General features: G+C 33.6%; 1 protein-coding gene across 2 annotated transcripts in view; it reads right to left on the bottom strand.

The window, feature by feature from the left end:
- Positions 1–4,925: 4,925 nt before the first annotated feature.
- Positions 4,926–14,718, bottom strand: part of LOC117337032 (1-phosphatidylinositol 4,5-bisphosphate phosphodiesterase gamma-1-like) — a 66,395-nt gene continuing 56,602 nt past the window's right edge. For both annotated transcript variants that reach the window (XM_033897782.1, XM_033897781.1), the window contains one exon: positions 4,926–12,899. In XM_033897782.1, coding sequence (XP_033753673.1) covers positions 12,845–12,899 — 55 coding nt within the window. In that variant the 3' untranslated portion in view covers positions 4,926–12,844. The remainder of the gene's footprint in view (positions 12,900–14,718) is intronic.

Consider the following 14,718-nt stretch of genomic DNA (forward strand, 5'->3'; position numbering starts at 1 on the left):
CTCATAGGTCTATCGATTTGGACTGTACAGAACTAGGGCAGGTTAACTATTGACGACAGGTCGATCTGTGCTGATATTTACATATATTCTCAGGTGTAGCCAAATCAATTCAGTGGATTTGATCGCCACCCCCTACTAATTGTTAACACATATTTGTTTGATACAGGTGACAAGAGTAATATGTACAAAATTGTCGTGGAATGTCACCAGACATTCAACGGCGCTTTTTCAAAAATAAAATCAATGTTCATTGGGCATGGTAGTATCAGTGTTGAAATATATGTATGGTAGGCTAAAGCACGCGTATACCGTTAAAAGGAATGGCCAACCAATGGATAAGGTTGAGCCATTTCAATAAAACGATATGATTTGTGAAAGTAAACCAGTTTTACTGTTGCTATCTAGTTTGATGTGACCTCATGAAGTCACTTTTCACGTGTAAAAATCGCGATCGGTTATCGTTAGGAAACTTACTGGTTAATAGTCACGCAATGTCCGAGTAGGGGGTCCGTCTAATTACGGAGGAGACACGTCAGCTGTACTTTATAAATCTCAATTGGACCTACTCGTACACATTATACATTATCAAACGTATATATATACATTATCTATACAAACGTATATATACATTATCTATACAAACGTATATATACATTATCTATACAAACGTATACATACATTATCTATACAAACGTATATATACATTATCTATACAAACGTATATATATACATTATCTATACAAACGTATTTGATTTTGATTTAAACATATCTTTATTTGTAACTGAACTTTATAAAGGGATCGCGTTTGATGTGAAACAATGTCTGTTTTTGTCTCGTCTCCTGTTATACAATGTCTGTTTTTGTCTCTTCTCGTGTTATACAATGTCTGTTTTTGTCACGTCTCGTGAAATACAATGTCTGTTTTGTCTCTTCTCGTGTTATACAATGTCCGTTTTGATCACGTTTCGTGTAATACAATGTCTGTTTTTGTCACGTCTCGTGTCATACAATGTCTGTTTTTGTCTCGTTTCCTGTTATACAATGTCCGTTTTTGTCACGTCTCGTGTCATACAATGTCAGTTTTTGTTACGTCTCGTGTAATACAATGTCTGTTTTTGTCACGTCTCGTGTAATACAATGTCTGTTTTTGTCACGTCTCGTGTAATACAATGTCTGTTTTGTCACGTCTCGTGTTATACAATGTCTGTTTTTGTCTCTTCTCGTGTTATACAATGTCTGTTTTTGTCTCTTCTCGTGTTATACAATGTCCGTTTTTATCACGTCTCGTGTTATACAATGTCTGTTTTGTCTCTTCTCGTGAAATACAATGTCTGTTTTGTCTCTTCTCGTGTTATACAATGTCCGTTTTTGTCACGTCTCGTGTTATACAATGTCTGTTTTTGTCTCTTCTCGTGTTATACAATGTCTGTTTTTGTCTCTTCTCGTGTTATACAATGTCCGTTTTTGTCACGTCTCGTGTTATACAATGTCTGTTTTGTCTCTTCTCGTGAAATACAATGTCTGTTTTTGTCTCATCTCGTGTTATACAATGTCTGTTTTTGTCACGTCTCGTGTTATACAATGTCTGTTTTTGTCTCTTCTGGTGTTATACAATGTCTGTTTTTGTCATGTCTTGTGTAATACAATATCTGTTTTTGTCTCGTCTCGTGTAATACAATGTCTGTTTTTGTCACGTCTCGTGTTATACAATGTCTGTTTTTGTCACGTCTTGTGTAATACAATGTCTGTTTTTGTCACGTCTCGTGTAATACAATGTCTGTTTTTGTCACGTCTCGTGTTATACAATGTCTGTTTTTGTCACGTCTCGTGTAATACAATGTCTGTTTTTGTCACGTCTCCTGTAATACAATATCTGTTTTTGTCTCGTCTCCTGTAATACAAGTCTGTTTTTGTCTCGTCTCGTGTAATACAATGTCTATTTTTATCACGTCTCGTGCAATACAATGTCTGTTTTTGTCACGTCTCGTGTTATACAATGTCCGTTTTTGTCACGTCTCGTGTTATACAATGTCTGTTTTGTCTCTTCTCGTGAAATACAATGTCTGTTTTTGTCTCATCTCGTGTTATACAATGTCTGTTTTTGTCACGTCTCGTGTTATACAATGTCTGTTTTTGTCTCTTCTCGTGTTATACAATGTCTGTTTTTGTCTCTTCTCGTGTTATACAATGTCTGTTTTTGTCTCTTCTCGTGTTATACAATGTCCGTTTTTATCACGTCTCGTGTTATACAATGTCTGTTTTGTCTCTTCTCGTGAAATACAATGTCTGTTTTGTCTCTTCTCGTGTAATACAATGTCCGTTTTTGTCACGTCTCGTGTCATACAATGTCAGTTTTTATCACGTCTTGTGTAATACACCGTCTGTTTTTGTCACGTCTCGTGTAATACAATGTCTGTTTTTATCACGTCTCGTGTAATACAATGTCTGTTTTTATCACTTCTCGTGTAATACAATGTCTGTTTTTGTCACGTCTCGTGAAATACAATGTCTGTTTTGTCTCTTCTCGTGTTATACAATGTCTGTTTTTGTCTCTTCTCGTGTAATACAATGTCTGTTTTATCACGTCTCATGTAATACAATGTCTGTTTTTGTCACGTCTCGTGTTATACAATGTCTGTTTTTGTCTCTTCTCGTGTTATACAATGTCTGTTTTTGTCTCTTCTCGTGTTATACAATGTCTGTTTTTGTCTCTTCTCGTGTTATACAATGTCCGTTTTTGTCTCTTCTCGTGTTATACAATGTCCGTTTTTGTCACGTCTCGTGTTATACAATGTCTGTTTTGTCTCTTCTCGTGAAATACAATGTCTGTTTTGTCTCTTCTCGTGTTATACAATGTCCGTTTTTGTCACGTCTCGTGTTATACAATGTCTGTTTTTGTCTCTTCTCGTGTTATACAATGTCTGTTTTTGTCTCTTCTCGTGTTATACAATGTCCGTTTTTGTCACGTCTCGTGTTATACAATGTCTGTTTTTGTCTCTTCTCGTGTTATACAATGTCTGTTTTGTCTCTTCTCGTGTTATACAATGTCTGTTTTGTCTCTTCTCGTGTTATACAATGTCCGTTTTTGTCACGTCTCGTGTTATACAATGTCTGTTTTTGTCTCTTCTCGTGTAATACAATGTCTGTTTTTGTTACGTCTCGTGTAATACAATGTCTGTTTTTGTCACGTCTCGTGTAATACAATGTCTGTTTTTGTCACGTCTCCTGTTATACAATGTCTGTTTTTGATCACGTCTCGTGTAATACAATATCTGTTTTTATCACGTCTTGTGTAATACAATGTCTGTTTTTGTCTCCTCTCGTGTAATACAATGTCTGTTTTTGTCTCTTCTCGTGTAATACAATGTCTGTTTTGTCACGTCTTGTGTAATACAATGTCTGTTTTTGTCTCGTCTCGTGTAATACAATGTCTGTTTTTGTCTCGTCTCGTGTAATACAATGTCTGTTTTTGTCTCGTCTCGTGTAATACAATGTCAGTTTTTATCACGTCTTGTGCAATACAATGTCTGTTTTATCACTTCTCGTGTAATACAATGTCTGTTTTTGTCTCGTCTCGTGTAATACAATGTCTGTTTTTGTCTCTTCTCGTGTAATACAATGTCTGTTTTTGTCTCTTCTCGTGTTATACAATGTCTGTTTTTGTCACGTCTTGTGTAATACAATGTCTGTTTTTATCACGTCTCGTGTAATACAATGTCCGTTTTTTGTCACGTCTCGTGTTATACAATGTCTGTTTTGTCTCTTCTCGTGAAATACAATGTCTGTTTTGTCTCTTCTCGTGTTATACAATGTCCGTTTTTGTCACGTCTCGTGTTATACAATGTCTGTTTTTGTCTCTTCTCGTGTTATACAATGTCTGTTTTTGTCTCTTCTCGTGTTATACAATGTCCGTTTTTGTCACGTCTCGTGTTATACAATGTCTGTTTTTGTCTCTTCTCGTGTTATACAATGTCTGTTTTGTCTCTTCTCGTGTTATACAATGTCTGTTTTGTCTCTTCTCGTGTTATACAATGTCTGTTTTGTCTCTTCTCGTGAAATACAATGTCTGTTTTGTCTCTTCTCGTGTTATACAATGTCCGTTTTTGTCACGTCTCGTGTTATACAATGTCTGTTTTTGTCTCTTCTCGTGTTATACAATGTCTGTTTTGTCTCTTCTCGTGAAATACAATGTCTGTTTTGTCTCTTCTCGTGTTATACAATGTCTGTTTTGTCTCTTCTCGTGTTATACAATGTCCGTTTTTGTCACGTCTCGTGTTATACAATGTCTGTTTTTGTCTCTTCTCGTGTTATACAATGTCTGTTTTTGTCTCTTCTCGTGTTATACAATGTCCGTTTTTGTCACGTCTCGTGTCATACAATGTCAGTTTTTATCACGTCTCGTGTTATACAATGTCTGTTTTTATCACGTCTCGTGTAATACAATGTCTGTTTTTGTCACGTCATGTGTAACTAATACACCGTCTGTTTTGTTACGTCTCGTGCAATACAATGTCTGTTTTTATCATATCTTGTGTAATACAATGTCTGTTTTTATCATATCTTGTGTAATACAATGTCTGTTTTTATCATATCTTGTGTAATACAATGTCTGCTTTTGTTTCTCCTCGTGTAATAAAATGTCTGTTTTTATCACGTCTCGTGTTATACAATGTCTGTTTTTGTCTCGTCTCTTATGATACAATGCCTGTTTTAGTCACATCTCGTGTAATACAATGTCTGTTTTTGTCACGTCTCGTGTAATACAATGTCTGTTTTTAGTCACGTCTCGTGTAATACAATGTCATTGTCTCTATTCTCTTTGTACATTGACTGTCATCCCTATTTACTTTCTTTACAAAATCTGGCTTCTGTCAAGAACAGTAAACTGAAGGATGGACAGATGGCAAAAAGGAAACAAAAGTGGTTCAGGATTTCAAATTTATTGTATCACATAGTTAACAATTTTTCACAGCTTTGGTTATTTCTCAATCATTGTATATGTACTATATATAAGTATGGTACAGTTTTACTTATAAAGCTAAATACATGTAATATGAGTCAACATACAAAAAGGACACTTAGAAAACAGTCGTTACTGCAGAATATTGTATCACCTGGTAAGGACATAGAATAGTGTAGACTAACCAAATAATATTAGACATTGTGATCATAGATACCAGAGATTGTGACCAAAGAAAAATAGACTTTGTGATCACAGATTAGACATTGTGATCGCAGATACTAGAAATTGTGACCAAAGAATAATTCAATATTAGGCATTGTGATCATAGATACCAGAGATTGTGACCAAGGAATTTCAAATATAAAGACCAAACAATATTGGACATCGTGATCACAGAATACCAGAGGTTATGACCAAACAATATTGGACATCGTGATCGCAGAATACCAGAGGTTATGACCACACCAAATACCTAGATAGTGAACACGGAATACCAGAACTTCTACTTTAAAGTATTACCAGGCAAGTTAACACAAAATGTTAACACCGAGAGTGAAAGTCAGACACTGCACCATTGCAAAACAAAACAAAGCCACTTTGTAAACACAGAGTCCTGCTGCAACACTTTCACTTGTAAAACTAGACCGATAGAAATAGTTGTTAAAAAAAGCAAGTGAGAACAATGACAGATTTTAACAGTGTTTCCAAGTTTTGTCAGTTTTCAAACGATTTTCTTTTGTTTTTTCCATCATATGCAAGCTTACTCTTCCACTGTTTTGAATTGCCATTGAATTAAACATGATCTTAGAATTTGAAATCTGATACACACAGACTAATGTGAGAATTTTCTGAAGAACAATATGATTTGTTTGAGAATGGTGTCCAACAACCAAACTAGAAAACATAAATGGCACAAAATTAGTAACAAATAATAAAAAAAAAGATTAAGTATTCATACCAGCATAATCATTTGAAAAGTATAGTGAATTTATGAAAAAAAACCCCACAAAACTATGTTTTTAAAAGGAACTGTCTGAGTAAACAAATTCATATTAAGCTGATTTTTTTCTTCACATAACCTACAATAATTGATTGTATATGATATAAACTAGTAGTAACAAAACATGTTCTGTTCGTAGTCAGAAAGACAATTTTAAATAAACCTACTGAGTAATGTGTTAATTTAAAGAAACAGTGTTGTATGATATGCGTATTAGCATTTAAACAACCAGCAAATTTATAACTACATCTGAAATAATATGCAGTCATTACATGTATATGATAACTAGAAAGAAATCCAAATAATTAAATGCAGGTTACTTAATTCATTACCTGCAAATTAGTTCAATAATTTACATGTACTTCATCCGTTAACTGGTAAAATAACAAAGATTGGCCAGTGTTGAATCTAGATGTTGGGAATCTTTAGGCTGAAGTGTTAATTCCCTTTTCACAGTGTTGAGTCAATATTTTTAAAAATCTTTTGAAATGAAATGTTGATTCTAAAGATTTATTGCAGTATTGAATTGATATTTGTGAGAATATTTTCTGTGTTTGTGTTTGTGTCTCCAAACGTTTGCAAAGTTGATTTTTGAAATTTTAAAAATTTATATATCTGCTGTCAATGTAATTGTCTATACAAACTGTACAATTAAGTATTTGGTGGTATATCTACACAGCAGATGAATTAGAAATTGACTGTTAACCAGCCATCAGGTAAATATGTGATAGTTCTCCATGGTTAACATGTAAAATATTTAATACACTACCCATAGGCTTCTAAACTTTGATCCATCTCTCTGTTAAATAACCTTTATCATAGGAAGCTCTTCAGCACTATTTACCATAAAATCAGGCCCCTATTTCATCAACGTTCTTAATTCAAATCAATTCCTTTATTTAAAATTTTCCATAGGAAGGCATTATTGGATTTAAGGGGGAAATCTCAGTTGAGACTTGCCTTCAATTCCATATTGCTTTCGTATGGAAAATCTTAAATTTTAGAATATTGATGAAACTGGGGCCAGGCAACCTATATGACTGTGATGTCTAGAGCCCAAACGGTGGCGTTCAGAAGGAGATTCATTGGAAACAGTGATTAAAAATTAATTCTTAGTGTCATCTAAACAGTGATTAAAAATTAATTCTTAGTGTCATCTAAACAGTGATTAAAAATTAATTCTTAGTGTCGTCTCCTACCAAAACCTGCTAGTTCATAGGATATTGTCATTTTATAATCATCATCACTTTATAAGATATCATTCACCACAAAAGTGTGATGATGCAATTTCTGTGGGGTCAAAGTTCATATTATTAAGGTCATGGACAGTATGTATACTAACTAATGAAAATACTTTCTACAAATTAACAATATTTGGTTTTTAAGTTTAACCAAGCCATTAATCTAACCTCCGAATTTTCTTATGAAAATCCTTGTAAAGAAAGCTTCGATGAGGACTGTAATCAGTTTGCATACTGCTAATCTATGGCAGCATTGTTTGATTATTGCTACGCGACACATCATACAGCGATGACACAGCACGATAACATCAGTAAAATCACTCCCCTCATACCTATAATTAACAGTACACACGTTAAAAATTCAAAAATATAAAGAAAACATTAAGTCTCGAACTAAAAATATTCATCTTTAATGTAGTATTGAATAACTCCTATTTCCAATCTGTTCTAACTAAACAATGCAAACAAAATAATTTGTTTTTGATAGCCACTCACATTTTCTTTATGTAAATTTACTCACAATCATGAAATTGCCATTGAGATTGTGTATGTGAAATCAATCCAGTTCCTACCTAATCTTTGTGCATATGAACTAAATCTGTCAAGGGTTTCATCAATTATCTGGTACCCAATCTTTTTATTACAGAAGGGGTCAAAGGTGACTCCGGACCCTTTAACCTTGACAGAAGCTTTGTATGTAAGCTTAAAGTCCTTTACTAAAGACCTTCCGTTTCAGCTATAATCTCAGTTTTTAGGAGTACAGAAATATAAAAAAGAGCATTAACAATCATTTATGTAGGTCAACTACTTGTATTTTATATATACTGTGTAAAAATTTGTATGTACCTGTACAACAAATCAATTAACACTAACAATTTTACCCCTCATCTAACAAACACAAACCTATTTCTACAGCTTCCTGTGCTCTACACATTCAGTAAGGAATTGGCCACACCAAGTAACGACAAAACTACCAGAACACAAATAACTCATGAAGAAAGTGTATAAAAAATGAAACAACTGGAAGAAAATGATATTGAGGGTATACACTCTCCATTCAGTCTCTTTACATCTATGACTTACAATAAAATCCTTAATAACATGACAGAGTTAATTCCTAGCAAGTAGTATGTGGTCTCCAGCTTGGAGCCTAGATATTGGATCGAACAAGCAATTCTTTGAGTAAATATATGAAATTTATGTATGGTATGATGCGGTATGTTTCCAGTAATACGCTCAGGAGGCAATTGCTACGAGTTGGGGGAGCGGTGGGGGTGGGAATGGGGGTGGTGGTGTATAGCAACATGGTATTCAATAATATTAAATTATTAAACTATTTCATCAGAAAGAATATTAATTACACAAGTTTGTCAGAAGAATGTCTCCATGATTATGATATTTCATAAAATAATAAAATCTAAAAAAAAAATAATTGAATTCTGAATCACAAATACCTGTACACAATTTGAAATACACCTGCAAAAAATAACTCTTTACAAATATCCCACCGTTTTAAGGATATATAGATCTCACTTCAGGCAGTCTTAAGTTGGGACTGTTTCCAGATATTACTCCACCTTAGTATAAATCCCACCCATAGCATCTTCTACTCGCTGTTTATAGAGTATCCAACCCTACCTTGGGTCAATCAAGTTTAAATGTTGTCCCCCTGGGCTTATTACAGAATCTATATGGTATGTATGATTCTAGTTTAACATGAATCCACTAAATCAAAGTCTTGTCCAAGCATATGTACTTTAACCAAAATGAGATATTTATCCTCAAATTAGCCCCTTCCCTAGTTTAAAACATAAGTACTTGTATTTAAGTTTTAGCTTACTACTTACTGAAATTGATGGTTCTTCAAAAATGAGGGAACGGGACAGTAGCTTACTTGCGGTAAATACGGTAGTCACTGTAATGTAACCGATGATCTTCAGTAGAGAAAAAGAGCAGATGTATTGCATCATATTAGACTCTAACAAGTAGTATACGATCACTGCATTGATCATCTCTTGGTAAAACAAAACTTTGCAGTAAAATCTTCAAAGCATATAGAATATGAAAATTCATTAAATGCAACTTCAACAATATACAAAGTCATTATTGAACAACCTTCCTGTAAATTGCGCCAAACTTAAAAACTGTTACAGATTGATGCTAGTTTTCCTAACAGCTCTTGTTGAATCAGGGCATGTTAATTCATACTTTTGATATTCAATTCTATAACACTTTTATAGGAAAATATAACAGTGTATAATTGTCCTCCTTAGAAATACCAGCATACAATAATGTAGTACACTTGATAGTACACAAGTTTTTCCAGTCAATCTTAGGCGTTAAACTACACGATAGTACATATGTAAGTTCAATTTCTAAATTTAGCACTTTTTTCAATATGTCAGTTATAAGAAATTTAATATATTTTTCTTGTATGTCCAATAGTACAACTCAATTAAAAAAATTGCACTGCAAACAACTATGGCCAGCAGCTTAAATTAAGAGATAGAAAAAAATATAATTAGAATAAATGGATCTCACAAAAGATTTGCTAAATTAATAATAAAAAAAAAAACCAATGAAGTGTAAATCGCAACATCGTGATATCTATACAATATCGCAAGCAAACAATGGATATCTGTGTCCATCCAAGAATACTGTTACACTAGTTTCAAGGTATAAGCCATGTGTTATCTTACAGTAGTTTACCAAGAGTTGCCTTTGCGATAAGGAGCCATATACATGTATATGGTGTTGTGATTAATTCACAGGAAACTATGGAATCACTGTTGAAAATGTGTTGACTGAAAATTTGTTAAATTGTGGGAACTCTCAAATGTTCAATGACGGCAATAATGTTCCAATAATTCACATCATCAGCATCAGCAAAAATCTCCCCAGTATGAACAGTTTAACTTATCAATACACAATGTACAGCATGCATTTGTCAATCCAGATTCTTTTCAAACAGTTAAATGACAATCATCTTTGTTCAAGCAGCGCACAATTTAAAAAAAAATGTTCTTGTCAATATTTTTCTGAATATATGATTTGTACAGATGTGATGTATACAAAGTTTGGGGCTTGATTTCATCACACTGAATCCACAATTTCTACAGTAAATGCACCTACAAGCTGATAATGTAATATAGCAAGGACACTGATTCCACACAAACCCCTCCATCCTGATATTTTGTCACCTTTTCAGACATCAGCAAAATGAATTGAAATTGTTTCTTAAAGAATTATGGTAGAAAAACACATTTCAATTTCTTAGTAATATTGTCAGAAACCTATATTGTATAATACAATTAATTAAAGCTATCCTCCAAAACTGAGCAGAACATTTGTATTTTTGCAGGCTTGGACGTTGTCGCACAGAAATACTGATTGGTAAGCCTATGTTGTGAGTGCAGCCACTTACTGCAGTACATTTGAATATTATTACATAATGTGGTTTCAATGGTGTTTTTTAGCAAGTTCCGAGCATTCGTTAGCAAGTTCTGAGATTTGTCAAGGAAAATTTTCAATACACAGTTCTTGCCCTTTATTACAATAGAATATACACTATCAATTGAATGCCTTATTGAGATTAATCTCAGGACATTATTACTATTTTATACTTTCTGTGAAATCTAATAAGTATTTACATTCAAAGACATTTTCTATATTTTTTCTCGAAAATTTTGTTTACAAGATGTACACTGTGGTATAGGTACATAATAAAATACAATTGTTCAAATGCTTGTGAGTTATGCTTTTAAAGCATTTGGTCAATACTATGGAAATCTCAGATAATTATAGACATTGGACTTTACTATACAGTACAATTCTTTATGGCAGGTTTATCAATGTTAGTATAATTATATACATTTAATTTACACAGTTATGTCCCTTGAATGGACCACAAATCAGGTACCCTCCATCAAGAGTCCATTGTCCCTGACCTTCACAAACCTCACAGTACTCCAATCATAAATCTCACCATTTTGGCAAAACATTAGCTAAAATAAATATAGCATTAATGTATAATAATCATAAAATTGTCCGTTTAAACCATGGTATTTGTACAATAAAAAAAAAAAAAAAAAATCCTAGCCTCTACAAAATTAAAACTACATGTTAATTGTTCACAATTACGGTTATAGCTCAGCTCAGTGTAGTACAACTTGTGGTTACTTCAATGATACAACAGCAGTAAACATCAGAAATTTGTAATAATCTGAGACTGGAGTCGATATGTAGTTCTGGCCCCAGCTTCATCAACATCCCTTAGCTTAAGGATATTTCTAAACTTAATCTTTCCCTGTATCAAATTTTTAGTTAAAGACATTTTCTTAAGCTAAGGAATGTTATTTAATGAAACCAGAGTTAGGTACCCATTTCATCAACATTCCTTAACTAAGAGAATTCTTTAATTATTCATAGAAAAGCATTTAAGAATTTAAGGAAAATTCCTTAACTAAGATCCTTAACTAAGATTTCTTTCTGAAATCTAATATTACTTTCAAAAGGAAGAATTATAAAGTGGAGACTAATCCAGTAAAATCTCTACCAAATTGGAGGACTCCAGCTTTATCAATCACAAATTACCAAAATAAGTTATTCGATTAAAACATTACCATATGATAATCTCTATTTTCTCCAGTACAGAATTGCCTTATTTCTGGAGTCCTCTCATGGGATATATATGTATTTTATATTGATAACCTTTAGGGAATGTTGATGAATCTAGTGAGATATCACTGAATCAGATCTCTGCTGAGAATATCACTGAATCAGATCTCTGCTGAGAATATCACTGAATCAGATCTCTGCTGAGAATATTACTGAATCAGATCTCTCTGCTGAGAATATTACTGAATCAGATCTCTCTGATGAGAATATCACTGAATCAGATCTCTCTGATGAGAATATCACTGAATCAGATCTCTCTGCTGAGAATATCACTGAATCAGATCTCTGCTGAGAATATCACTGAATCAGATCTCTGCTGAGAATATCACTGAATCAGATCTCTCTGCTGAGAATATCACTGAATCAGATATCTCAGCTGAGAATATCACTGAATCAGATCTCTGCTGAGAATATCACTGAATTAGATCTCTCTGCTGAGAATATCACTGAATTAGATATCTCTGATGAGAATTAATTAGTTCTACATTACAGATTCTATACCCAGATACATTCTACACATGTTACTGAAATATCGCATTATATACAATCTAAGTATTTATGCAGGCAAAAACAAAAAAACAAACAAAAAATGAAGAAAAAGTCCACTTCTCATTCAATGAACAATTTAGATAGGGAACTTATTCACATGTACAAACGGTCTTAAGATCCTCAAGAAATTTGGACATGGAAAAGACAATACAACAATACAAATGATTGAAAGATGTTGATCGTTCAGGCGTAAAATGCAAATTTTGAACAAGTCAGGACTCTTTATTCTGGTTTGGTAAAATTTCCAGAAAAAAAAAAAACGAAGTATGCAAAGTTGTCAGTAATTAGCACTTGGATTCGGAGTCGGGGACCAATCAGGTTCGTGAGGATTACCAGCAGTGATGGTTATATCATGTATATACAGCATTAGATTATTGCTATTAGTGTCCCCTCTCTATCTGTTCCTTACATCATCAACTAGCGGACGTCCGTCGGTAGACCACTTTTTTGTTCTGCTTCACCGTCATCCTATAATTACAGAAAAAATTACATTATAATGAGAAAGTTACTCCGACAGTCAATGTATTCTGTCTTGCAACTCCTTAAAATATCTATTGATAAGAAAATCTACATTTTATTGTGAAGGCTACTCTGACATATGGTCAAATTAAACTGTGTCACAACTCCTTATTATATATATTAATAAGAAAATTTTATCTTAAGTCAAAATGGTAAAGATCCACCACCATGGAAGAACCTGGTTGCATGATGCTGTTGTACACATATATGTATAGCTTTTGTTTTGACACTTATTTCCCATAACTGATAAATGATATGTTTCACAGACATTTTCTCAAAGTTTATTTCTTCTGTATCAATCTGTGCATGTTCAACTTCGCATATAATTCAAATCGTATCAATGATATTTATCACAAAAATTAATGTGAAATTTCAGCAAAAGTGGTAAGATGATGAAACTCTGAAAATATATTCATACATGTATATTGGAGTTGAGAGATTGTAGAACAGAACCGAGTGAAGACATAAGATCAGAAAGAATAAACATATGATATTTCTTGCTAGACAAGGCATGAGGTATTTATACACATTTTTCTGAAATCAAAGAAAATCAGACAGACCATATTGGTCAGTTTTAATACCAACCCTTCCTCATGTATCAATCAAAAGTAAAACCTATTGTCAGCTCCAATACCATCCCATTCTCATGTGTCAATCATATTTAACCCATTCCCTATTGGTCACTTCCAATACTGGATCATCCTCATGTGTTCAGTCAAAAGTAAAACTCATTTCTCATTGGTCAGCTCTAAACCAACCTTGCATTCCTCATGTGTCAATCAAAAGTAAAATTCATTCTCTGATGGCCAGTTACAATATCAACTCTTCCTCATGTGTCAATCAAAAGTAAAACTCATTCTCTGATGGCCAGTTACCACACCAGCCCCTCCTTGTCAATCAAAAGTTAAACCCATCCTCTATTGGTCACTTCAAATACCAGCCTCTTAATTCTCATGTGTCAATCGATCCTAGGCTTGGTTATAACCGCCTCAAGGCCGTTCAGCCCCATCAATTAATCAATGTGTCAATCAAATGTTAAACCCTGTTCCCCATTAGTTAGTTCAAACACCAGCCCCTCCTCATGCTCAAATCCAACATGCTACATAATATCTCTCCTTTAGTTAAGTATAACATGCTGAATTACAACATTCCGGACCAAGACATTCACTTAAAAGATAGAATGAACTTTGTTCTTGCTGTATCAAAGCTGGCTTGTGTGTCCTGATTATGGTAGATACCATATCACCATGAAAACATCACAAGGTCAGAGGTTAGAGGTCAGAGGTTAGAGGTAGTTGGTGAAGTTTGCTTCATTAGACATGCATGTTAAGCACATACTGGTACATGTTTATATGTTAGAGCGCTTCATTGACCCAGCATTTATTAATAGTAAACTCACCTACCACACTATCTGTCCCGACTAGACCCAAAAACAATTCAACACTTAGCAAATTCATACAATACATTTCAGTGCCATTCAACAAGACCTTTTTATTTCCCTATGAAATGTTCACAGACTTTCTCAGGTAATCTTGGGAGTGAAACATTAATAAAATGAAGTGAATTTTGAATTTGAGTTTATCTAAAATTGACCCCATATGAAAACATTGTCTTCAGGTTATTGAAGTATATTCTTTCTTTCTCTGATGGTAAGGCAAAATTTTTAAGTATGAGCTATAGTCACAAGTTAATAATTTTTCATGGTTCAATATTAAAGACTAAACATTTACACTAGGGAGGGGGCTTATTTGAGAAATCAAATCTAGTA

The sequence above is a fragment of the Pecten maximus genome, chromosome 11, assembly GCF_902652985.1.
Source record: "Pecten maximus chromosome 11, xPecMax1.1, whole genome shotgun sequence".
NCBI lineage: Eukaryota > Metazoa > Mollusca > Bivalvia > Pectinida > Pectinidae > Pecten > Pecten maximus.